The sequence below is a fragment of the Squalius cephalus genome (genome assembly GCF_949319135.1).
Source record: "Squalius cephalus genome assembly, chromosome: 10".
Classification (NCBI taxonomy): domain Eukaryota; kingdom Metazoa; phylum Chordata; class Actinopteri; order Cypriniformes; family Leuciscidae; genus Squalius; species Squalius cephalus.
In genome coordinates this window covers 3,255,308-3,281,990 of record NC_137131.1, presented here as the reverse complement: position 1 = coordinate 3,281,990, position 26,683 = coordinate 3,255,308, and the positions used below count along the sequence as shown (strand labels likewise).

The window sequence follows — 26,683 nt, the reverse complement described above, 5'->3', positions numbered from 1 at the left end:
ATATATGTATATTTAATATATTATATTATATATAATGTATATAGATATAGATATTATAATAATAGATAGAATTTTATAATAATTTAATTATATATATATATATATATATATATATATATATTATTTATATAATATATAATATAATATATATTCTATATATATATATATATATTCTATATATATATATATATATTCTCAATATATATATATATATATATATATTCTCAATATATATATATATATATATATATATATACTGTATATATATATATAGAGAGAGAGAGAGAGAGAGAGAGAATATAATCAATATATATATACATACATTCTCAACCTTCTCAATTTATATATATATATATATATATATATATATATATATATATATATATATATACATTTTTTACACTTATACTCCTGTACACACTTAATGTTTCAAATTAGCACAATAAAATATTAAAAGAATGCTCATGCCATCTGGTGTGAGCCAGTCGCCCCCTACTGGCAAAAGAGCAAACCAACTGAAAGAATAAACTAGACGAGTTACACTATCAGATGAAGATTGTGGACTGGAGTGTAATGCTAACCGTGCTGGTTTGGGGTGAGGTATTTATATGTGCTGCTCTCTACCCCTCCCAGTTTACAAACTGATAGGAACACCTTACCCAAGAAAGGATTCAGGTACATTTATTTAATCTAAAATGAACTAGTACAGCAGTGCGATGTAAGATGATTCTGACATATGTCACACTGTCTTCCTCAGTCGCTATGGCAGCGGTCAGTCCGATGGCGAAGGAAGGGAACGCCGGCATTCCCACACCATCACTAGCATGACGGATTCGGAGAGCCCGCCTCAGCTTCCTTCACCCACACATGTGACACAGCCCTTCCTAGGGAAAACACCGCCAACCAACGTGGGTAAGTGAAGTCAAACAACTTCTCATTTTACAGGATCACATGACTGAGATAAATCACCTTGACGTTCTCCACAGTGGCGCCAATCCCGAGTTCCCAAATCACACGATCCAACAGCATCCCAGCGAATGACATGGGCTACGAGCTATACGGGACCTCTCCTCTGGGCAGCTCTCTCTCTCTGGCCGACCGACCGAAGAGCATGATGAGATCCGGATCCTTCAGAGAGCCGAGTGAAGACGGTGAGCCACAGGAAATGTTCCCTACCTGTCCCTCAATTTGATTGGACGTGCATAAATGCTTCACTTTGCTAATAAACTGTGTTCAAATGCATGCAAACATAAATACGAAGTCAATCTAACTTAAAAGTGTTACCTTTTAACGGGCATAGAGAGTTAAACCAACCTGTTTTTTTATCTCATTTTTACTGATAGCTCAATAGCAGTGTTATCTTATTTTCTATTTTTCTACTATTTTAGTATTAATTAAAATTTTGAAGTTTTCATTTTAGTTTTAGTAACTTTTTTAGGTGCTTTTGCCATTTTTATTCATTTTTTTAATGTTCTATTTAGCTATTATTTTCTATTTTTTTTGGTAGTTTTAGTGCTGAAAATGATTTCAGTTATTTGCCAAGACAAAAAAAATTTAAGTTTATATTTCTCATCAAATATTAATATTTTATTTCAGCTTTATTTTCAATTATCAACACCAAACACTGTTCAATGGCCAAACAAGATATCTAATGAATACTTGCAGTCATCATAAAATCGAAACGATTCTTCAGTGCATGTTATTCTAAACCTCCGTGAAGTCTCTACTTGTTTCATTTGAATATATACCATATTATAAAGAGTAATTGGTTGCAAACAGCGTTTCATGTTGACTTCAGTTATAAAGCAAAAATGCATTGTGCTCTCTCTCTCTCTCTCTCTCTCTCTCTCAGTTCATGGATCTGTGCTGTCTCTGGCCTCAAATGCCTCATCCAACTATTCTGTGAGTAGAAACTTATTGAAATTGGGTTGATTTCTGTGTGTGGTCAAATGATGATGTCGAATGGTGTTTAGATCCTCTATTGGTCAGAGTTTTTTTTATGTTTTTTTTGTTGCTAAAATAGAAAAATAAAAATTCCCAGCTCAGAGTTCATCAACTTTGAACTTTATTATGTAGATAAATCTGAAAATTCTACACATTCATATTCTTATGAATGAAATTGGATGGAGCACAACATCTGATCTGACTGGCCCTTTAATTCTTGCAGTTTCTCTTAAAGTGATAGTTCACAGAAAAATGAAAATTGTGTCATCATCTACTCCCTCATGTCGTTCCAAACCCGTAAGACTTTCATTCATTTTCAGAACAGAAATTAAGATATTTTTGATGAAATCTGAGAGATTTCTGTCCCTCCATTGACAGCTACGCAACTACCACTTTGATGCTTCAAAAAGTTCATAAAGAGATCATAAAACTAATCCATATGAATTGAGCGGTTTAGTCCACATTTTCTGAAGAGAAATGATCACTTTATATGATGAACAGATTGAATTTAGGCTTTTACTCACATTTAAACATTCATCAACTCACATCAGTTATGATACACAGAAGCTCAAGCATGTTCGCTTGATGTGTGAGAACCAATGAGGTTCATTCTCCAGTTTTGCAGCACGTTTGAGCTTCTGTGAGAACCAATGAGGTTCATTCTCCAGTTTTACAGCACGTTTGAGCTTCTGATGTGTGAGTTGATAAATGTTTATGTGAATAAAAGCCTGAATTCAATCTGTTCATCATATAAAGCGATCATTTCTCTTCAGAATATTTGGAGTAAACCACTCTTTATTAATTTTTTGAAGCGTCAAAGTGGTAGTTGCAGAGGGACAGAAATCATTCAGATTTCATTAAAAAGATCTTCATTTGTGATCTGAAGATGAATGAAAGTCTTATGGGTTTGGAACGACATGAGGGTGAGTAAATGATAGCATTTTTTGGTTGAACTATCCCTTTAACGCACAGGCTTTTTCCCCTCTCTCTTTCCTGTCCTTGCTCACCTTTCTTGGTCTTTATCTCCATTTCTGTATCATGCACTCTCAGACTGAAGAGAGAATTCAAGGAGAGGTAAGACTTTTCTTATGACGCTGTTGTCAGCTTGTCCTTATCCTTTGCTTCCTCATATATTCTGCTCAAGTTATAAAACATTCATATTCACGTTTGATAGTCTGATCCACACTGCAACTCATTCTGGCCAAGAACCAGACATGTAAAACAACCAATTATAGTTCAAGTGACGTGATTCTTATACTAATTTCATTACATTTTAAGCTTAAACCATCTTTTGCTGACCATAAATATCTGTGTTTTGAAAGTACTATAGTGCTGAATATGATTTTTTGTTGTTTTCGACTTGTTTTCCATCTCAGCAAATCCGGATACTGAGGCGTGAGCTCGAGTCGTCTCAGGATAAAGTGGCCAGCCTGACCACACAACTCTCAGCAAATGTACGTGCAAACACACACTATTATATACACAATTGCAGATTTTTAAAAAGAGGGTTATTTTACTGAATTCTATTTTCTTGGTATTATTTTCAATTAATACATTTACAAAAATCTCTTAATCACATTTCTCTTTTTTATATATTATACATTTAAAATTTGTTTTATTTCATATTTATATCATTATATTTGATATTATACAAGTCACATTTATTGTGTCGAAATAGCTATAGCAATTTGAGTCTTTATACGTACTTAAAGGTATAGCCTAGTTCGCCCAAATATGAAAATTCTGTCATTATTACTCACCCTTGAGTCGTTCCAAACCCATAAGACTTTTGTTCATCTTCAGATCACAAATGAAGATCTTTTTGATGAAATCTGAGAGATTTCTGTCCCTCCATTGACAGCTACGCAACTACCACTTCAACACGACGCTTCAAAAAGTTCAGTAAGAGATCGTAAAACTAATATGAATTGAGTGGTTTAGTCTAAATCTTCTGAAGAGACTCACTTTATATGATTAACAGATTTAATTCAGGCTTTTATTCACATTTAAACATTCAGCAATCAAAAAGATCTTCATTCGTGATCCGAAGATGAATGAAAGTCTTACGGGTTTGGAACGACATGAGGGTGAACAATTAATGACTGAATTAAAATTTTTGGTTGAACTATCCCTTTAAATGTCCATAATATGTTGTCATAGCTGTTTGTTTATCAGTCACCGGCATTTCTACATTCTACCACTTTTCTAAACTTTTCAATAATCATTGCTTGTTTCCCCAGTCAACCCAGGATTATTAGTTCATGAATGAGTGTTGCCATGCAATGTTGATCTTTATAATCACACTATTTCTAGTGTTTTAAATCCAGCTGTCTCTGGTGTCAATAATTGATCACTTCTCACGGCAAACTCCCACTAACCTGCTTTCCAGCTCACCCTGCACTGATCTGCTGCTTCAGCAATACAGTCACACACTGTAGTGACGCTCACATGAAGACAGGATTAGTTTTCCCAGGGTGATTCCAACAGGATTAAAATCACAAAGTACATCTATAAAGCATGAATTTACCAAATCACCTCAGGGAAAAGTAGTCCTGTCTGAGTAGGGCTCTACATTGTGCTTTAAATGTGTGGAAACCGAAGGTGAGAATGCACCTGTAAATCCCCTCCAGAGGGCCCTGTTTCTGATCCCGGTGCATATATGAGTGTGTGTGTGGGATGGAGAGTTGTGGCCCTATAGTCCTAACAGCGCTCTCCCTCTCTCCCTGGCTGATGTCCTCTCCGGACTCTGGTGACGGACTGGTTCCTGGGGTTTCTGGCTGTTGCAGGCAGGCCAGGTTTGTTGGACTGTCACTCGCTGTTGCATGTGTGTGTGTGTGCTTCTCGAAGGCCTCCCTGCCCTTAGTGTGGCACTGACTGATGATGTGAAGTAGGGCTGGGTACAAAATATCGATTTCTCGATTTTAATCGATTCTCATTTTTATGAACCGATATCGATTCCTAAATCACAAGAATCGATATTTTAGTCGATGCTGTTTTCAGATGATGAATGAACAGAACATTGTATCACGCCTCCCATCCAATAAGTCGCAATAAACTTTGTGCTTTATTATTTTTGAAATGCGTCAGAAATCAAGTACTTCCCTACTATATGTAGGTATATATGCGTAAAACAGTTGAAAAATGTCCTACTACTTCCGCTGAGATTCTGAAGTGCGCATTCGATGGACACTTTACTATCCCGTGATAATATGTTGATTGGAGCCTAGTTTTATTTACACAATTTTTTAAAGTTTCTCCATGTTTTGAGGCGTTTCGATTTTTTTATTTTAATCCTTAAAACAATTAAAAAAGAGGAGTGCCTTAAAAGTCTCTAAATTACTGGCAACATACAGTACATGGATTAACCCCCCTGAATTTAAATATAGTGATATAATTTGCCTTCCATGTTTTGGTATTTTTTTCATTTTTATTTATTTATTTTTAACGGGAATGATAGCGAATGCATCTCTTCAATGGGTTGTACTGTTATTTCATGTGTTTTTTGGATTGTTCTGGTGACGAAACACTGCAAAAATATCTTTCAGAGAAATTTCAGTTGACAAAAAAAAAAAAAAACAGACCAAATGAGCTGTGGAAAATTATATGTGATCTAGGGGCTTTATACCGCTTTTTATAGCGGATGCCATTGAAAACACGGTAAGTCTATCCCTCACAGGCTCACTTTCATACCTGAATAAGGTCTATATGTCACGTAATGGTAAAAAAATAACTGTAGTGAGGCGCATTTTGCTAAATATATGCACCAAATGTTACATATTCATTATATGGCAAGGAAAATTACCTATTAATTGTCATTTAAGTGAAATTACTGAACTTAAATATATACGAGCTTGATAAAAATGATAAAAATTTCAGATGGCACTTAGAGGCTTTTGCATCTGAACTCTTCATATGTTCTTCATTATTTAATGTACTGTATGTTTGAATAAATCCGTCAAGTTTTAATGACAGCCACCATTTAAATGTTTAGAATAAAAAAAAAGTGGAGTAGAAACATAATTATGTAATTATAAAGTTAATATTATAACTTTATTATAAAAATCTTTAACATTTGTGTTTGTAAACAAATCAGTTAATATTAACCTTTAATATTATAGTAATGTAGTGCCAACTGACACCCAGTATAGTTTACAGCATTAGTTGAGATTTTTTTTTTTCATTGAGAAAATTTGCCATGTATTATATACTTCCAAAATAATTGATATCGAATCGAATTTAATTGGATAGAATTGCAAGCTTGTGAATCGAAATCGAATCGTGAAATTAGTGTCAATGCCCAGCCCTAATGTGAAGTGGAAGTTATTTGGGTTTGCTCTGTGGCTTTTTAGGGGTCATCTGACCTAATGCTGATGATGTCATAGTGTTGACCCTGTGTGCTGAAAGTGGGAACCGGAACCGCAAACACTGACACAAATGCACTTATTGAGGATTAAAAGTTGCATTTGCTCATTTGAACAAACCCATAACCCAGAATATTAAATTTTGTGTGTGACTTGTATTGCATCATTTGTGCTTTGTATGTCCACCCAGAACACCTTTGAAACCACTTACAATACCCTAGCAACTGCTTAACAACCACTAAGAACACTCTAGCAACCTAGAATTAATGTGCTAGCACACCTTAACAACCACATAGCAACACCCTGGAAACCATTCACAACAACCTAACACCATTTAGCAATGCTCTTGCAACCACTGAGCAACACCCTATTAACCACATAATAATGCCCTGGCAACCATTCATAACACCCTAGCAACCACATAGCAAATCCAATGCTCTAATAACCACTCAGAACACACCGCATAGCAACGCCCTAGTAACCATACTGAACACCCTTGCAACTGCATAGCAACATGGTAAAAAAAACATCCAGCACAAGCAAAAGCATAGCAATACAGTGGCAATCCAAACAACCACTTGGCAACCATTGAGAACACCTAAGCAACCTCAGAGCAACACCCTGCTAACCACATAGCAACTATCCATAGCACCCTATCAACCAATGAGAAAACCCTAACAATCGCATAGCAAATCCAACACACTAATAACGACACAGAACACCTTAGCAACCACATAGCAATGCCCTGGCAACCATCCATCACACCCTAGACACCGCATAGCAAACCTTTAGCAACCATGAAAACACGCTATAGCAACCACCTAGAAACACCCTGGTAACCAGCCACAACAGCCTAGCATGACGCGGGAGAGTTTTTCCAGGAAATGTAAACGTGTAGTTGTGATGCAGTAGCATGCGGAGCAGAGTCGGAGTGAGAAGCATGATGGATATTGTATTTTTTATCAGGATGATTCCATAGTCTCGTTCACACACTCTCTCTTCTGTAGCGTGTGTGTGTCTCGTCACATGGCAACCTCATGTTTTTGTCAATTCCAGCCTGCAGGTCATCCTCTCTTCACCCTCCATCCATCCATTCATTTCAACAGCTGTTCTTGATTCCCGTCCTTTCCCGTCACTCCCGTCCAGATGGAGACACACATCTGAGTGTGTGTGTGTGTGTTGTGTAATGATGCAGTATGTCAGACACTAACCTGTTCCTGTCTGCAGGCCAACCTGGTGGCGGCGTTTGAACAGAGTCTGGCCCTCATGACAGCACGACTACAGAGTCTGTCGGTCACTTCTGAGCAGAAGGTCAGTTTACAGCAAGGCTTCAACATGGGGGGGTGGTTTTGGTCTTTTTATTTAAAAGAATTAAATGATTAAAATGTGTTTAAGGGAATAAATAAAACAAAAAAGAATGTAGTTACTAAGTAGCCTCATCAATTTAAACTATTTATAAATAATATGTAAGGAATAACTGACGATGGGCCGTTGAATTATTAGAAAAATAATGCATTATTATTGATTCTGTATTATTTTCTAATAATTAAACGGTCCAGAGAACATTGTTCAGATGATGTATTTCAAGACATTTGTCAGGTTTTTGTCGTTAAAACGCTCCTGTGTGAAGGACTAATTACTTACGCATCTCATCCCACGCCTCCGTTGCTAATTCCAAAACGTCATTTTAGAGCTAGTAATGGAGGCTTGAGGCTTTGATAGTAGACTAATGCAGTTATTAGAGAGAGAGAGAGATTAAGCGTGTGTAAATTACCTGAATCTGTGCGTCTCTCAACAGTGTTCGGGCAGCAGCATCTCTACTAATAGCGAAACTGTAAGTTTATCTGCTTCAAGAACAGACCTCGCTAGTGAGAAATGTCATGTAGCTTTTAAGTTGCTAAACTATTTTACTGATAAAAGCGCAGTGCTAACAACACATTTCTGTGTGAGTGTGTGTCCGTAGTGTTTGTGTGCGTTTGAGCGGGAGAGAGAGACTATGTGGTTTACGTACATAATAAAACTTAATTTTGTGGGGAAAAAACATGGAAATAATTTGTTTTATTCTATTGTTAACTATATTTGCATGATCAATGTCGTGAGTTTTGGATCTTTTGCTGTTGTAGACTGTAAAGACCTTTTGAAATAACTGAAATCATTTGGCGAAGTGATATGGAACTGTAATGCGGTCAAGACCTGCTGGAACTACTTTAGCCGTGCGTTTCCCTGACAATAACTGCACACCTTAGAACGTTCGGCAGCCAATCAGAATCAAGCATTCAACAGCCCTGTATTATAATTTATTTTAAAATATGCATAAATGTACCTTTACCTGGAGTAATGATGCTGTAAATTCAGCTTTGATCACAGATATAAATTACATTTTAAAATAGATTTCTATAGAAATTAGTTATTTTAAATTGTAATAATATTTCACAATATCACAGTGTATTTTTGATCAAATAAATGCAGCCTTGGTGAGTAAACTTAAGTAAGTTTAACTTTGCATTGTAATTTCAGGATTCTGAGCTACAGGACCTGAAGGAAACCATAGATATCTTGAAGACCAAGAACACAGAAGCCCAGTCCCTCATGCAAGGGGCCCTCAATACCGCCGACACCACACCCAAAGGTGTGGAAGTCTGAGTTCAGAATGATCAAGATGTTTTAATCTACAATATTATTTTGTATTTACATTTAATCATTTCATGCATAAAGCTTTTGTTCTTCTTATATTTTTCTCCCAGAGCTGCAGATGGACCGGCAGAACTCGTCTGAGAGCATCTCCAGTCTGAACAGCATCACCAGTCACTCCAGCGCCGGCAGCCTGAAGGAACAGGAGGCCAAGAAGAAGAAGAAGAAGAGCTGGGTGAGGAGAAGGGAATACCAGTCCAGACTGGTCATTTATGGGATATATCTATATACATTATGTCTAATGTATAGATGGCCTATTTAATGCAGCCGGTTCAGTTGACCTGGTAGATCTTGTTCAAGCTGGTTATCCACCTTATCTTTTACGTAAGAGCGAACGTGGCCATTTGTAGCTTGAATGTGCGAGGCTTCCGATGTCATTTGCTTCGTTATTGTAGCTGTACAAAAACAGTCTGTTATGGTGCTTGATATTGAAAACTAGTATTTGTGGTCATATTATTCGGATTTATTGTCATAATTATAAACACACTGTTTTGTAATTATAACGCAAATAGGTTTACCGTTTACTGTTTATTTACCTATATGCGACAAATGAATCGAAATTGTCGCACATTCAAAGAAAATAGCTTATGAGTTGCAAAATAAGGTGGATCGCTGGTCCAGTAACAAACTAAAAAACCAGATTAGAAAAACGATCTGTTTTTTTCCTGCAGGGATAAGATGTCTTTGTATATTGTTTATGGGTTTTTTGTAACACAGCTGTTTATTAACATGCATCCATTAGCATTAAGGGTGTGTTCACACTCGGCATGTTTGGTTGGATTAAAACGAACCCTGGTGTGATTGCTCTGTTAGTGCGGTTCTCCCTTGGTTCGGTTCGTAAAGACATATGTGAACTGCAATCGCACTCGGATCCGCACCAAAACAATCGCTCCAAGACCTCCTGAATGAGGTAATAACACATAATAATAACTCTGGGGTGGTTCACTTGAAATATGAATGCAACACGGATCAAGACGTACTATAAACAAACCAAAAACGGGACATGATATCCCAAAAAGGACAGAATGCTTAAAAATACTTTTTTGCAAAAAATAGTTTTTTCTCGTCATAGTGGCGATGTTTCCCATCACAGTTCAGTACAGGCATCAGAGCCGCGTCTCCTCACTGCAGATCTGTGTGTGTGTGTGTGAGACGGAGGGATTCCTGACGCTGTTTTGACTCCTTTACACATTTTATAAGCTCTTCATGAGTTCTTAGCTTGTCTAAATACCATCATATGTAGCTACGCACATACAACGAGCGCATTTATCCCAGAACACAGCATCGTTTTGATGTTCTGTAAGTTCTATTGCGAAATATACATCATAAAAGCCGACCAATCAGGTTGTGAACATATCCCTATGTCTTCAGGTTCAGTGTTAAAAATGCTATATGTAGTATATTATTTTGCCATCATCATGGGAATAGCACTGTTCCAACGTTGCAATTGAGCATGACTGTGATCTCTTTCCTATGCTTCCCTGCTCCCTATTTTAAAGGTCTACGAGGTGAGTAATTTACCCAGCCCACCCCATCCCATCCGCATCCATCACAAACACATCAGCATCTAAAGAAACAATCAATATCTTCATCGTTTATGTATTATATGGACATAAACTCAGTCAATAATTCAGAAAATTATGCTTTCAGGTTTAGAATCTGCCATATTTAATGGATGAATGTGTGTTTCAGTAGTATGCAATACAATATACAATTATTAAACATATTGACTGAAAATCTGAGCACATGATGATATCAAGTGTCCTACTACTCTCCATCACTTCATGCATTCTTCAACTGGTTGATCTGTGCTTTGTGAATAACGCTGTAATAACTAATGCCTGAGACTTCTACTGTGAACTTTTGCAGGTTGAACACCATATTATTAATATACTATTTATTTAATTTGTAATTAATTTTAGTTTAGTTAACAACAACACTGCTGAGAAATAGACATGCATTCAGTTCGATATGTACTACTGTACTAATGCTAGTTGAAAGCTTTGCTTGAAAACAAAGAGCAAAAAATTATTCTTAAAGAGTCTTAATACATATGCCATCACAAACACTTCAAATCATATACATGCCTGTCATGAATCCAAACCATCTACTACACTAACACTTTATATTTGTTATGAGACAGACTCAATATAAATGAGTTGCTTTTGTCAAACTTTGATTTCTCCTCCACATGTAGTTGCGGAGCTCCTTCAACAAGGCCTTCAGTAAAAAGGGTTCCAAAGCTCCATACGCAGATATAGAGGAGATCGCAACCCCGGTCACATCCGCCCCATCTTCACCCAAAATACACCATAATGTGGACAATGTCCCCGCAAAGGCCTCAACTTCAACATTAGGGTAGGACATGCAACGGTTGCCACGTTATGAACACCATGTCTTAAGAGATGATTTGCATTATACATCATGTTGTGTAAGCTTTACTGGTGTTTACGGCAGATCGTGCGAAGGGCCTGAGGAGACTGAGCATGAAGAGAAAGTGGTGTCAGTGTTACGCACTGAACTATGGGAGAAAGAGCGCAAGCTGACGGACATCCGTTTGGAGGCTCTGAGCTCCGCACATCAGCTGGAGCAGCTTCAGGAGGCCATGACCAACATGCAGGTGTGTGTGTGTGTGTGTGAATCGATCCGAGTCATTGAATACTGAGTATCTGCCGATACAGAGTCCAGTGTACAATCAATGATAGAGTTTCTAAGGGGCTCAAATGTAGAAAAAGGAGCATGATTTCAGTTAGGGGAAAAGCTTTTAGCTTGTATCCTGAGGCCACAAGAGGGCGCAATGAGCAAAATTTTAATGCAATTCAATTGTCAAAGCAATGAAATAACACGACTGTCTGTACAAAAAAAGTGCATAATGTTTATAAATCAAATATAATTTCGTAATTTGCATAAGCAGCTATGAACAAAACAACATCTTGTATTTATGCATAGATTAATACAAAGAGACGAAGCACCGATCACACAGAGAACATTTTTGCTTTAAAAAACATGAGATGCAGTGGAATGAGAAGTTTTACTTTACATAACTTTCTAAACATGCGGCTGTAGTGTAATGGTCAAAGATGTCCGTCTAGCGCCTGTTTGCACTTTGCATAGAATGCAATGGAAAAGCAGCTCAGAAAACGCATTCTGTGTGAACGGTTTGGTTCCGGTTTTGACGTAACCAAGATCTTCTCTGCATTATGCTTCTCTATTTCTGCAATGTTTTGAATGAGCAATGCAGCAGCGTCGCATCAAGTGGGTTCAACTGGATAGGCTAAGAAAAACAGTAAAACACAAGTCTTATGTCATCAGCGCATCTCATATATACAACATGTCACTCACATGAGATATCAAATGAGGGAAATCCATAAATTTTTTCCTTAAATCCCTCAATAAATGCATTGTCAGGTTACGGTAGAAAACCTGAAGGCGGAGAACGACCAGCTGAAGACGGGTGGCCCCTCCTCCAGGCCCCCAAGCTCCGCCTCCCAGTCCTCAGGCCTCGGCTCATTGGGCGTCTCATCACCACGACAATCTGTATCATCTTTCAGCAAAACTTCAGGACAGAATGAGCCTTACCCAGGTGACACATTCTTACACACACATTTCATGCACAAAATGTGGATTTTTCACATCCAGTCGGCCTTAAATTCTGAACTCTTACTTTAATCTCATAGATGTCTTTCAAAGCCCCACCACAACTTTGCAGAAGGACGAAAGTCTCGTCAGAGTGTTGATTCGCATACCCAATCAGCACCTATTCAAAGACGTGAGTGCTTTACATGAGCATCTTCATACTGATGAGTCAGCAGCTCATATACTGTACATTATAAAGTGTGTACTTCGGATTCAAATTCTGATTGGACGAGCCACTTACAGGACTGTACTGAAAATCAGTGTTATATATGCCATTGTACTATTTTAATACTATTATAGTATTTATTAATATTTTGAAGCTTTTCAGAGTTTTTGTCAATTTGTTATGTGCTTTTGTTTTTTTTGTATTAGTTTTTAATTTTTTATAATATTCCTATTTATTTATTTTATTTAGTTTTTTTAAAGTGTTTTAGTTTAGGCACTTCAGCGTATTTTAGTTAAGTTATTTTCCAAAGCAATATTTCTAGTTTTAGTTTAAGTTTTTAATCTAACATTTATATTTTATTTTATTTCAGTTAACAGAGAAATAAATCATTTATTTCTATATACCTTTTAGGTATAACAAAGCTGCTGAATACTATGTTATTGTTTGTTATATTTTTATAATGTTGTAAAGTAGTGTTTTAAAAAATAAAGAAAATATCCATATATTTTTTTCATATTTAAAAATGAAAAATAAATCTTTTATATAATTATTTAAATAAATATGTTGTTTCACTAACCATAAACACCCTTCTGCCCTGCTCTAACTTTAAAACCTCATTCACAGGAGGTGAAACAGCTGGAGTTCTTCATTGGCACGGTTAAAATCAGCGGGCGGACAGACTGGTTTGCTCTAGACTCTGCAGTTATCCAGGCTTTTAAAGTGAGTGCCACCTACAGTCGTCTGAGGGACAACACACATGAAATAAAACATGCACATGCTTCTCCTCTCACTGTGTCTCTGCAGGAGTATCTATCGGTGGTGGACCCGAGCTCCAGTCTCGGCCTCTCTCAGGACTCCATCTACAGCTACAGCCTCAGTCATCTGAAGAGGGTTCTGGGAGCTCATCCACCCGAGACTCCACCAGTGCGCCTCTCCACCACAGGCTCCTCCTGCATCAGCGTCGCCCTGAAAGGTCAGTGTGGGGAACAATGAAACATACATGTGAAGTCTAATACTGGTCTTGTACTGTCGGTTTGATGAACTGAATGCTATTGTATATATATTTTATTATATATATATTTTAGGGCTGTCAAAAGATTAATCGCGATTAATCGCATCCAAAATAAAAGTTTGTGTTTGCATAATATATGTGTGTGTACTGTGTATAATTATTTTATATAAATACACACACATGCTTGTATATATTTAAGAAATATTTGCATACATATACTGTATATATTTATATATAATTTATATTATATATAAAGATAATTTTTTTATATATAAATTATACAAAAATCAACATTTTTCTTAAATATATACAAGCATGTGTGTGTATTTATATATACAAAATAATTATACACAGTACACACACATACATTATGTAAACACAAACCTTTATTTTGGATGCGATTAATCGCGATTAATCTTTTGACAGCCCTAATATATTTATATGCATACGTATATGCATACATATACACACATATATATTTACAAACTTTATTGTTAGATGTGATTAATCAATTTGACAGCACAAATAAATATAAATATAAATATAGTGTGTGTGTGTGTGTGTGTGTGTGTAATAATTATAATAATAATCATTTAATAATAATATACAGGAAATATAATCTTAATTGGGGACTATATATATATATATATATATATATATACATTTATTTATTTTTTATTTATTATTTATTATTTTTTTCATGGATTTTTCCCCCAAATAGTATACATATATATTTTTTTTTTTTTTTTTTTTTTTTTTTTCTTAAACAGTATAAAAGTATAAAAATTCCCTCATCCAACATTTTTCCATATTATATGCTTACAATTGCTTACTGCTCGCAAGGAGTTTGAAATTATTTGTTTCTTTTAATTCCTTTTATAACTGTTTAATTTCCCTTGCTTTTATTTTGTGCTTATTTTCTATGCAAAGCACTTTGAATTGCCATAGTGTATGAAATGTGCTATATAAATAAACTTTCCTTGCCTTGCCTTTTCTCTGACACTATCTTTGAGTATTTTTCCATTTGAGCTTCAAACCATTATTTTCAGATTTCCATCTTCAATAACCATCAACAAAGAATGCAAATACCCACAGGCAACACTGCAGTGTAAATGATGCTTATATCTGTCTCAGCTGTGTCTGATGGGGTTTTTTCATAGCTCACATCACCAGAGAAGAGCAATATACTGCTAATGTTTCACACTAACAGCAGCCAGCAGGACGTGTGATTGGTCCACGGCCCACCCAGAACACTACCGCCCTCCCCCAATCCCATCATTCCTGAGCTCTCAGGTCTGATATATGACCCTGGGGATTGGGGTCGTTACTTTAGGTGTTATTTTAAGCGCTGGCTGCGACTCTACGTTGTTTATTGAGGCCGTGTGATGCTATAGCCCACCCAGACAAATGAAAATAAAGCAATTTGACTGTTCTCTCGGGTAGAAAACGTGTATTTCTGGGTGCGATTTCACCCTACTTCACATACATTTTTAAGATTTAAAAACTAGACTATATTTTAATAAGAAGCATTAGAGCATGTATAACTAATTAATGGACAAGATTAAAGGGATAGTTCACCCAAAAATGTACATTTTGTCATCATTTATTCACCCTCAAGTTGTTCCAAGTTGAGTTTCTTTCTTCTGTTGAACACAAAAGAAGATATTTTGAAAAAATGTCAGTAACCAGACAGTTGATGGACCCCATTGACTTCCATTGAGATATTATGGAAGTATGGAACCCCTTTTACACTTATAAAGAGCTTACTTTTGAAACTTGGCATTGCAAATAGTTTTTGTATGACGTATTGCTTGTAAATATTCCTCATTTGTCACTATTACAAAAGACTAATTGTAAATGTAATGTAAAACCTGTATGTATATTGTACTGTCCTTAATATTTCATTTCACGCACTGTTGTCCCTGAATGCAGGACTGAAGGAGAAGTGTGTGGACGTTCTAGTGTTCGAGACGCTCATCCCGAAGCCCATGATGCAGCATTACATCAGCCTGTTGCTCAAGCACCGGCGGCTGATCTTATCGGGTCCCAGCGGCACAGGGAAGACCTACCTCACCTATCGCCTCGCTGAGTACCTGGTGGAGCGCAGCGCTCGAGAGCTCACGCCTGCCATCGCCGCCACCTTCAACATGCACCGCCAGTCCTGCAAGGTAAAGAGGCAGAGCAACCAACATACAGTATATACATAACATTCATGTTCATAACCTCTGATAACAGATCATTCTAAATTATAATGTGGACTCATGCATTTTCTGTAAAGCTGCTTTGAAATGATGTGAATTGTGAAAAGCGCTATACAAATAAATGTGAATTGAATTGAATTTATAAATGCTATTTTTGGTCATCATGCTTAAGACAATTAGGGCCATATTTACTGACAGCTTGCGCAAGCGCAAACCCTCTTTGTCAGGATTTACTAAAGACACTCTGAAAAGCCGTGGACAGGGTTATTTTTGCGACTGACCTTATTGCATATACATTTTTAGGAGTTTCCCTTTGAGACGCACCAGGGACGTCGTTAGGCCTATTTTAGGGGGGCTGAAGCTACCCCAAAATGTTCCTAAGCCCCCCTAAATGATAATAAGAACAACAATAACAATTCGATTTATCAATAACCGTATCCTCATTCATATTTAGACGCAACAAATGATATATATCCAGCTACAAAAAAATAGCCGAAAAGTCGCAAGTTGGACCCCGCATTCACCGTGAGACACACGCAATTGACACTTTTCACACGCTCTCACGCGGCACGCCACACATCCATTTTCTCACGCACAGAAAAATCGTGAAGCAAAGAGGACACGGAGACCGACAGACTAGACAGAGCAGGTATGATATAAAAGAATCTCAACTCTCAGATTCTGTCAATTTTATTACGAAATTCAAACAATTTTGGCGCTTGTAAATGTGACGTGACAGATCCCTAGCGCACGTGAACCGATCATCTCTACTAGCTAATAGTAAAAAAACACGAACACTGTTGAAAGATAGCCTACAGTAGTAGGCTGCAACTTACCGAAATGTATATTCCTCATACATAATATCGATCAATCAGTGTTTTTTATCAGCGTGAAGAGCTCAGTAACATAGCTGGAGAATAATTATGTCACATTTACCTCAGGAAAGCCCTTTAATGAACATAATATAGGCTATAGCATGTAGTTGGCTAGAAAAAAAGAGCTATAGAGAGTATTTTGCTAAATATGTGTTCTATATTAGGCTACATATTTATTATATTTTTACTTATATCATTAAATAAAGTTGTTGTTATTATAATAAAAAAAACGCATTATATTTAATTTGAGTTATTTTTAACCTTAAATAATACCAGCTGATAGGGCTGTCTGTATGTTTACAGTATTGGGTGAGTTTTTATCTTGAGAAAAAATAACGCCTATGTACCTAATATTTATCCAAATGAGTCAATATTAAATCAAATTACAATAATTGAATTGAATTGAAATAATAAAAAAGCGTAGCTTACCAGAAATTGTACCATGCACCATAAAATTTACATATTATTTTACACTTATATAAAGCCTGAAATGGGCACTTTTTGTGACAGCAACCCTATCATTTTTGATCAAAGTGGCTTAACTTCAGAATTTGAACTAAAATCAGTATTCTTATGATTGCTCTGAACATTTCTGACTAAGTTCAACAAACATTAAATTACTTATTCATAAACTAAAAAAAAAAAAATATATATATATATATATATATATATATATATATATATATATATATATATAGGTGTGACGGGGTTGAGACTAGGGTAAGGGTTGAAGAGACAAATACAGCTAAACATATACATAGTTGTTTTTTACTCAAATTCACTGTAAGATTTTCTATAAACGCAAGTTACAAATACCCTGGGGGCTAAGCCCCCCCTGTCTTCCAATCCTAGTGACGTCCCTGAGACACACAACTTATGGGAGGAGGGTATTTAAATTAATCACACAGGATGATTTACTAAGGTTTGCGATTGTCAATTTACAGGTATTTGCGCCATTATTTACCGCCCAAAAAAGCACGTCTTAAACCTGATCCGCTGAACTTTCCACCCCCATCTGCGCTTTTATGGGATTGCGCTCACGCTAATTTGCCCTGTTTAGCAAATCTGGCCCTTAATATTCAGTAATATTATTGATTTGACTACACTAACACTGTCGAATGAGAATAAAAGCTGAATTGTAGGCCTGATTTATAGCTGAATTTAAACTCATTTAATAATTGATTGAAACTGAATTGAATTAACACTGATCTAAATTGAGCTGAATAATGACACTATTGAAATAATGACACTAGAGCTGCTTTACAGCTGAAATTGAATTTATTTCTTAATTGATGAACTTTGCACTGTTATTGAACTGAAATAACACTGAAATGAATTCAGCTGAATAAGGACAATATTGTCTTCTGTAGAGCTGCTTTACAGCTGAAATTGAATGTTTTATAATTTGTGTCCCTGGATCACAAAGCTAGTCATAAGTCGCACGGGTATATTTGTGGCAATAGCCAACAATACATTGTATGGGTCAAAATTATCCATTTTTCTTTTATGTCAAAAATCATTAGGATATTAAGTAAAGATCATGTTCCATGAAGATATTTTGTACATTTCCTACCGTAAATATATAAAACATTTATTTTTGTGAGTGAATGCTGCACAATCGTGAACATAAATGGACAACTTTAAAGGCGATTTTCTCAATGTTTCGATTTTTTTGCACCCTCAGATTCCAGATCTTCAAATAGTTGTATATCAGCCAAATATTGTCCTATCATAACAAAACCATACATCAATGGAAAATCTTATTTATTCAGCTGTCATATGATGTATAAATTTCAAGTTAAAAAAATTGACCCATGTGACTGATTTTGTGGTCCACGGTCACATTTATAAATTTAAACATTAACACTGTTATTGTCTTGTTCATCACTGTGAAGCTGCTTTGAAACTATCTGCATTGTTGTGACTTGACATAATCTCTTATTGCGTTTTGTCCCTTATCCCAAAAGGACCTTCAGCTCTATCTGTCCAATCTGGCCAATCAGATTGATCGAGAGAGCAGCACAGCCGAGATCCCATTGGTTGTCCTCTTGGATGATGTGCACGATCCAACATCCCTTAGTGAACTTGTTAATGGTGCTTTAACCTGTAAATATCACAAATGGTGAGTGTAAATTCTACACTCACATGACTAGTGGGGTTCCCAGTCATTTTAAAGGTGTTAAGTGCTGTTTTGTCTCTTTTTCAGTCCATATATAATAGGGACAACCAATCAGCCAGTGAAGATGACCCCTAACCATGGTCTACACCTCAGCTTCAGGTTGGTACTAACATGCACTTTACTATTGAGCGTCAGTGAGGAACAGCTGTGACGTGTTGCTCCGTCCTCTGGGAGATCATGTGCTTTTGTTTTGACTGTCACTTTGGGTGACACTAACATCTGCTTGCCTTCACACTTCCTATATATCCTGCACATGCATTCCTGATATTTATATTTTTATAGTGTTACAATATGTGTGTTTTATTATGCCCAGATGGGTTTCCCTTATTCTCTTTTTCAACAATTAATCACAATTCTAGCCATAGATGTGCTAGTTTTATGTCTCTCGTATCACTCCTCAGTCCCTTTTCTCTAATTTCACTTCAAATAAATGTTTCATGCTCATTTATTCATTCATTTGGTGAGTAGCCTTTATAAGCTGGTCATTCTTATTCTTATACAAGACACTTATCATCATGTCATGATTTATTAATTGAGTTTAATGTTATCAAATGGGGTATACATAAAGTTGTGGATTTATTTGTGGAATATTTACTTGAGGTCCACTCAAACTGACACATGTATGATTTACTTTATTTGACCTACACTATAGTTCAGCAGTTTGAGGTCAGTAAGATTTTTTAAAATGTTTTTGAAAGAAATCTTCCTGAATTAATTTAATTAGAAATATAAACAGTAATATTGTGAAATATTATTTCAACTTAAAATAGCCATTTTCTATGTGAATATATTTTTTCAAATGTAATTTATTCCTGTGATCAAAGCTGAATTTTCAGCATCATTACTCCAGTCTTCAGTGTCACATGATCCTTCAGAAATCATTCTTATATGATGATTTGCTGAAAAGAAACAAGTCTGATTATTATCAATGTCAAAAACAGTTGAGCTGCTTCATATTTTTGTGGAAATATCTTTACTGTCACTTTGATCAATATAATGTGTCCATGCTGAATGAAATATCTTACTGACACGAAATGTTTGACCTTGTTATATATTTCCTCTATACAGGATGGTGATGTTTTCCAATAACGTCGAGCCGGCAAACGGGTTCCTGGTGCGTTACTTGCACAGAAAACTAATGGAGGCCGAGGATCCCAGGAGCATAAATAATGAGGATCTTCTGCGGGTTCTGGACTGGGTGCCCAGACTCTGGTACCACCTTCACACCTTCCTGGAAAAACACAGCACCTCCGATTTCCTCATTGGTAATTTTTATTATTATATCGATCGGCATCATATTGGATGAGAATGAAGAGGCATTAGTTTCAATAACAAGCTTGATGTGCCTAATAAAGTGAGCATTTCCACCTATTTGTGTCCACTCTGTGTTGCCGTAGGCCCCTGCTTCTTCCTGTCCTGTCCAGTTACAGTAGAGGAATTCCGCACGTGGTTTATTGATCTTTGGAATCACTCAATCATCCCATACCTGCAGGAAGGAGCCAAAGATGGCATTAAGGTGAGTCAAAGTATCCTAAACTTGACTGAAAAAATGTCAGTCACTTCCTAACTTGTTTTTACCGAGATTAAGTGTGAATGTGTGCGTCTGCAGGTTCACGGGCAGAAGTCGGTGTGGGAGGATCCGGTGGAGTGGGTCAGAGGATCTCTACCCTGGCCGTCCGCTCAGCAAGACCAGGCCAAGCTCTTCCATCTGCCCCCCCCGAGCACAGGCCCCGGCAGCCCCAGCCAGCCAGGAGACGAGCGGACACATAAGGAGACGCCACCCAGCTCTGTGGACTCAGATCCACTGGTCAGTGCTGTGTTTGGGAGTGTGTGGATTAGGGCTGTCAGCATCATAAAACAATAATTTAAGTACAGTTTATAAATTTAAAGTGTATTATATACATTTATGTGTCTTTTGTGTGTGAGCGCACATGTGTGTGTGTGTGTGTGTGTGTGTGGTCCTGGTAGCAAATGTTCCCACAAGGATTGTTAGTCCAGAAATGTTTGTCCTTGTGGGGACATTTTTGATCCCCACGAGGAAAACAGCCTATAAATCATACTAAATTATGTTTTTTGAAAATGTAAAAATGCAGAAAGTTTTCTGCGATGGGTAGGTTTAGGATTAGGGGTTTGAATGTACAGTTTACATACATATATATATATATATATATATATATATATACAGCTTATAAATTATACGTGCGCTCACACACTTAATATGAATGCTTAAAATGACTCAGTTCATGCTTGACAATTCTTTAACTCATGCTTGACATGAATATATTTTTAGAACATACATTTTTATAGGAACACAAGTATTTTTGTACTACGGATATATATATATATATACAAACACTGTATATATTAGTCACCACCAAAAAACTTATATATGTAATATGTGACTTTTATAAATGCACATAGTTCACAGTTCTTTCAAACTTTTTCAAAGTAAATATGCATTAAAGTCAACATGAAACTGAAGATCCAATAAGTCTTTTCTTCCCTATTGTGACATATATCTGAATGAAAAGGCTTCTGGAATGAGAATGATAAATGTCGGGCAGGATTTGATTTCGTCCTTCATGAATTGATTGGATCGTAGGAAGTCGGGCGTTGCTAACTATAGACAGAAGCAGATCTGAATGTCAGTTTGAGGATATTTAGACCCGCCCTCTGTCGAGACACACGGCATGAAGAGAACATTTACAAGGGCATATGAATTTAGAAAAATAATAATGTGCATGGATAAATCATTTATAATAAGCAATGCAACATTGTGCAAAGAAAAGAAAGAATTGTCAATTTTGATTTCATGGTGACTTTAAATGGCTTCACTGTATCAGCACTTATTACATAAGAAATATCTCACTATTTCTTGTTCCTGAAAACTCTGCTTTTTTTCCAGATGGCTATGCTGTTAAAACTACAAGAGGCTGCCAATTACATCGAGTCGCCGGAAAAAGAAACAGATCCAAAACTCCCTCCTCTCTGAACATCCGACTGACGTTCCCATCATCCCCTCCATCTCTCCTGCCGCCCATGCTGAGGTCCAAACCCCCGACAGCTGCCCCACACCTGCAGATGACACTGTACTGTTACTAGAAATGCTATTAGTGCATTTCACCCACTAAGTTATTATATTATCCATCTCTTTTTTCATTTCAATCAAATGTCCCTTGCAAAAAAGTACTGTGGCAGTACCATGGTTCAGTGATGCTATCACATGGTACTTCCTTTAATGGGTAGTTGGCACGTTCTCCAGTATGACATGCTATTCTCCATCTAAACCTGTTTTAACTACATTTTGCGCTTTTAAAGTTATTATGCACGTGGATATAATGAGCTCCTATGAATCGAAAGAGTACATGGAATATTTGTACTTCTAAAAATGGATTTGTCACACCTCAGGACCTTTTAAAATGAACTAGTGAAGGCAAAAAGGGTGATTAAAGTGAAAAGCTTCAGAAAGAAATGGTGACCAGTTGCAGCACCTAAATCTACACTTTTCCTTAATACATTTTTTGAAGAAAAAAATATTGATGGTGAACTATCCATATACTATGGTACTGAGTAAATAGCATGGTATTATCATGTTAGTGACCAAACCACATTTTTTTTATGCTTTTACACAGTACTTTTATGTAAGGGCTTGCAAAAACAATGTTTTGTCATAAGTAACTTTCTCCTAAAAGAGTGACAAAATGACATGAAAATAACGATCAATTTATAGCACTATTGTCTGCATATTTCTGTTTACGGATGTAAATGTACATACAGATGTAATTTCTCTTCGCGGGAACCTTTACTGTTCCACTACTGCCCATATTAACTCAACGTTACAGGTGCTAAAACCACTCGTCGAGTCAAGTCACCTTTATTTCTACAGCGCTTTATATAATACAGATTGTTTCAAAGCAGCTTTACAGTGCTAATAGGAAAATTATGCATTTTCATGCATAAGTCAGTTCAGTGTTGATTCAGTTCCGTTGGAAAGACCATCAATTATTAAATTAGTTCATTTAATCTGTAAAGCAGTTCTGCAAAAAATGGTGTCACCTTCCAGCTCAGTTCAGTTCTCATACAACAGCGTCAGTAAAGGCAGATCAATAATATTTTTTAATATTAAGTGTGCACACGTTGCAGTCAAGCTCTCATGAATTACAGCCAACATGGGAGATACTGGGAAATATTAAACGTCTCCGCTCCGATGTAACACTTTAAAGGCCACTTTAGCCTATGCTGCTTTTTGTACTTTTCATTTCTTTCACATTTGAAAATGGCCATAGCATAAGCTATAGTTTAACCCCAATCCTTCAGTGTCTCAGAAACACTTATGCAGACTTCGTTAAAGGGATAGTTCACCCAAAAATGAAAATTCTGTCATTTACTCGCCCTCAAAACTGTATTAATTTCGTTCATGTGCTGAACACAAAAGAAGATATTTCGAAGAATGTCAGTAACCAAACAGTTTCTGGTCCCCATTGACTCCAATAGTATTTATTTTTATGCTATGGAAGTCATACCAACATTCTTCAAAATATCTTTCTTTATGTTCAACAGAAGAAAGAACAGCATGAGTGTGAGTAAATAATGACATTTTTGGGTGAATTATACCTTTAATTATACCTTTTCTTCCTCTTCCTAACACAGTGAATGCCTTATAACAGATTTGAAGTGTGCTATCATGTTCCCTTTAGCAAGTTTCAGAGCTTAATTGGCACCTTTTAATTTATAGTGAAATGTGAATCTGAATCGAATTGGCCACAACACACATGATGTTTAATTGGAATTTGAATTATGAATTAAAGTTGCAAATTAAAGAAATGTAACAATTTTAAAACAAAAACTTCATTAATTTTGATGGATTATGGTTATTTATCCAGTGGATGATTAGACAAATTTAATTTGATACTGTCAATTAACTGGATAATTCATTCTGAAAATAGGAAATGCATTATTAAACATGAAGTCTTTGAATTTCATTCCAATTTAATTTGAAATTATGATTCTGCATAAGGCACATAACCCTGGTAGGGGGCAGCATTCTCAAAACTGAAGCTTGTGTTCCCTATATAGATCTCAGTAACCGATTGTAAAGTTAATTTGTTTTCAGAGAGACGTCCCTGTCACAAACAAACTATTTTTGTGCACTTTGATTTACTGTAATGAGACTGTAGATACGTTTTCCTTGGCCTTGACACTGATCTCAGCTCAGGGGTTTGGTTATCTCAGGCCTCTAATTAGATTCAATACAGCTACTTTCTCAGTTAACTGCTCTCTTTGTAGCAAATGGTGCAAATGTAGAAAACCAAATACTCAGTGCTTTATTCGAGCCTCTCATTCGGAGTACGATTGCCCCAACAAAGTGCACACGGCCGGAAGATGAAGATTTGTTTTTTCTTTTTTTTTTTTTTGATTATTTGGTGCTATCTGATATCACTTTAGGAAAAAGTTTCCAACATAAATGTCTTGGTTTAGCAAAATCCGCACTTGACATCCAATAGCCTTAGTCTTGTGGCGTTTAAGGGCACCTGTAGGTACAACCAAGTGATAATTTTATTTATATGATCCTTTTTAGTGGTAGTTTTAGAGCTGTAAGCATTACGTTCCTTTAGATGTAATCACATTTTGCCTCACTAAAAATCTAATTGTTATGTCAAAGTAAATCAACCTCCTTTTTAACTATGGTAGTAAAAAAAGAAAAAACATATCAAAGCATACAGCATTTCTCTGGAGCTTACAGTTAGTGTCCACTACATCTGTATGTCCTCAACGCAGGTCAGAGGATTTGCTCACAGAAAGCAGTGGTGGATCAGTAATTTCCCATCTCTGTACCTGAAACTAGTATCCAAACATGCATGTAGGTAAGATCCGGGCTATGGAAGTTCAAATATAACTCAAATCATTTCATTCCTTTCTACTCATCTTATATATTGCATTATCATTACTCTACTGTGTAAATATGATTTTTCGTAGTTCCTTCTCCAAGAAATGAGGGTTTGTGGAGTTTATTAGCCAAATAGAAAGACTCGTAATGCTCAAGATGGCAAAATGATTCTGTTTTCTTTAAGGTTCTTCAGTTGCGCTGCTGCTTCAAGTCTAATATTTGATTACATTCCAGACATAAGACAGTGTGTCAATGGCTTTTGTTGCTTTTCTGCTGGAGATCGCGGTTGTATTTGCGGTTTCGGTTTACATCACTGAATGCTTCTCCAGCAAAGCCGCAGCACGGTGTTGGTAAATTACCATTGAGATTGAATCTGGATCAGTGAGTAAAGCTAATCATTGAGGGAATGAACCTCATTTATATCTCATTTAAGTGAGGAGGTCGGCGGACCGTTCTCATCGTCAGCCGTTTTTAAAAAGACGTTTATTAGTGTGACTAAAGCCGCTGTACACTGTCTGCATCATGTTCCTGGTTATTGTGCCTGTAACCGTGTGATAGCTGTGCTGTGTTGTGCAAAAGTCCCATTTAACGCGACAATTCAGCAACTTTTTACTGTCTACTTTGTCTGTCCAGGAATTGTAATGACAGCACAAGGATGGTGACTGTTAAAACTGGATTTTTTTGCTTTTTTCGTCTGTCGCTCATGAGCTTTGGTTTCTTTGTGTTTTGTTATGTCCGTCCGTTGCTGTGTTTCAGCTTTAGCTCTTAAATGCACCTTTTTATGTGGACTATATTATTGCAATAATTCGTCGTGTGCGTTAAACAGGTCAGGAACTGCATAGACTCGATTCCTCCCTGGCTTTGGGTGATTGTATGCCTTGATGGTGCTGTCTTGAGGTCAGGGTCAAGTTTGGGCAACTCGTGAATGATGATGGATCCTTCATATCAGGTGGCTTAGTTGTATGTAAAATGTTACAAAGAGGACCAATGGAAATGTAAAATATTACAGATACAAAGTGGTGAGAAGTTGCTGAATAGTCCTTTCACTTCATGCAATGCTTGATATTGATTCAAAAAACTCAATACTATTGCATAAAAGGTAATATGATGGTAGAAGATGTAAGTTACAATGTGCAATGGGTTTAAATGTCGTAAACGCATGTGTGAAGCAGAATTACGGATTTGTTCTACCTAATTTGGGGTCGTATAAAAGGAATGATGTTACGTTCTTTCTTTGTAAGTTTCCCCCAAATGATTGTTTGTACAACTTAAGTTCCATTTTGTACAGAACATTATAAATGTAAACATTGTACATAGCGTGGCCCTGCATTTGCAACAACAATCATTTACGGAAAAAAAAAATGTCATTAACAAATGTGGTTTGAAAGGAATAAGACTTGTGCTTTTGTTAGCGATGGAGTGGCCCAGTACGCAAGAACTGGCATGCTTCGGATGTTCGTAATATGACCACCAAGACATTGTCCATCTGTCAAAATAAAAACCACAACGTTCGTTAAGTGTGTTCTTATGTTTTCACGTGCTGGGGTTAAAGTACACAGAGCATGTTTAGTGTGTAATGCATTGAGTTAAATCTACCAAATAACTTAAGTATCCTGTAGAAAGTCATGGGGACACAAATGCCACAGCTTCACGAAGATGAGATGAGACATATGTGACCCTGGACCACAAAACCAGTCACAAGGGTCTATACATCACATGAAAACTGAATAA

At 36.5% G+C, this 26,683-nt stretch overlaps 1 protein-coding gene across 2 annotated transcripts in view; it reads left to right on the top strand.

The window, feature by feature from the left end:
- nav1b (neuron navigator 1b) overlaps positions 1–22,600 on the top strand; it is a 66,344-nt gene extending 43,744 nt beyond the window's left edge. Inside the window, exons 8-29 of one of the 2 annotated variants that reach the window (XM_079884190.1) lie at positions 634–675; positions 758–912; positions 987–1,151; positions 1,853–1,902; positions 2,995–3,018; positions 3,321–3,398; positions 7,533–7,616; positions 8,823–8,934; positions 9,050–9,171; positions 11,194–11,354; positions 11,454–11,616; positions 12,405–12,579; positions 12,674–12,765; positions 13,423–13,518; positions 13,603–13,771; positions 15,743–15,978; positions 18,854–19,008; positions 19,093–19,164; positions 20,134–20,330; positions 20,463–20,581; positions 20,675–20,872; positions 21,971–22,600. In XM_079884190.1, coding sequence (XP_079740316.1) covers positions 634–675; positions 758–912; positions 987–1,151; positions 1,853–1,902; positions 2,995–3,018; positions 3,321–3,398; positions 7,533–7,616; positions 8,823–8,934; positions 9,050–9,171; positions 11,194–11,354; positions 11,454–11,616; positions 12,405–12,579; positions 12,674–12,765; positions 13,423–13,518; positions 13,603–13,771; positions 15,743–15,978; positions 18,854–19,008; positions 19,093–19,164; positions 20,134–20,330; positions 20,463–20,581; positions 20,675–20,872; positions 21,971–22,057 — 2,752 coding nt within the window. In that variant the 3' untranslated portion in view covers positions 22,058–22,600. The remainder of the gene's footprint in view (positions 1–633; positions 676–757; positions 913–986; positions 1,152–1,852; positions 1,903–2,994; positions 3,019–3,320; positions 3,399–7,532; positions 7,617–8,822; positions 8,935–9,049; positions 9,172–11,193; positions 11,355–11,453; positions 11,617–12,404; positions 12,580–12,673; positions 12,766–13,422; positions 13,519–13,602; positions 13,772–15,742; positions 15,979–18,853; positions 19,009–19,092; positions 19,165–20,133; positions 20,331–20,462; positions 20,582–20,674; positions 20,873–21,970) is intronic. The other variant, XM_079884189.1, reaches the window with a different exon arrangement.
- Positions 22,601–26,683: the final 4,083 nt, after the last annotated feature.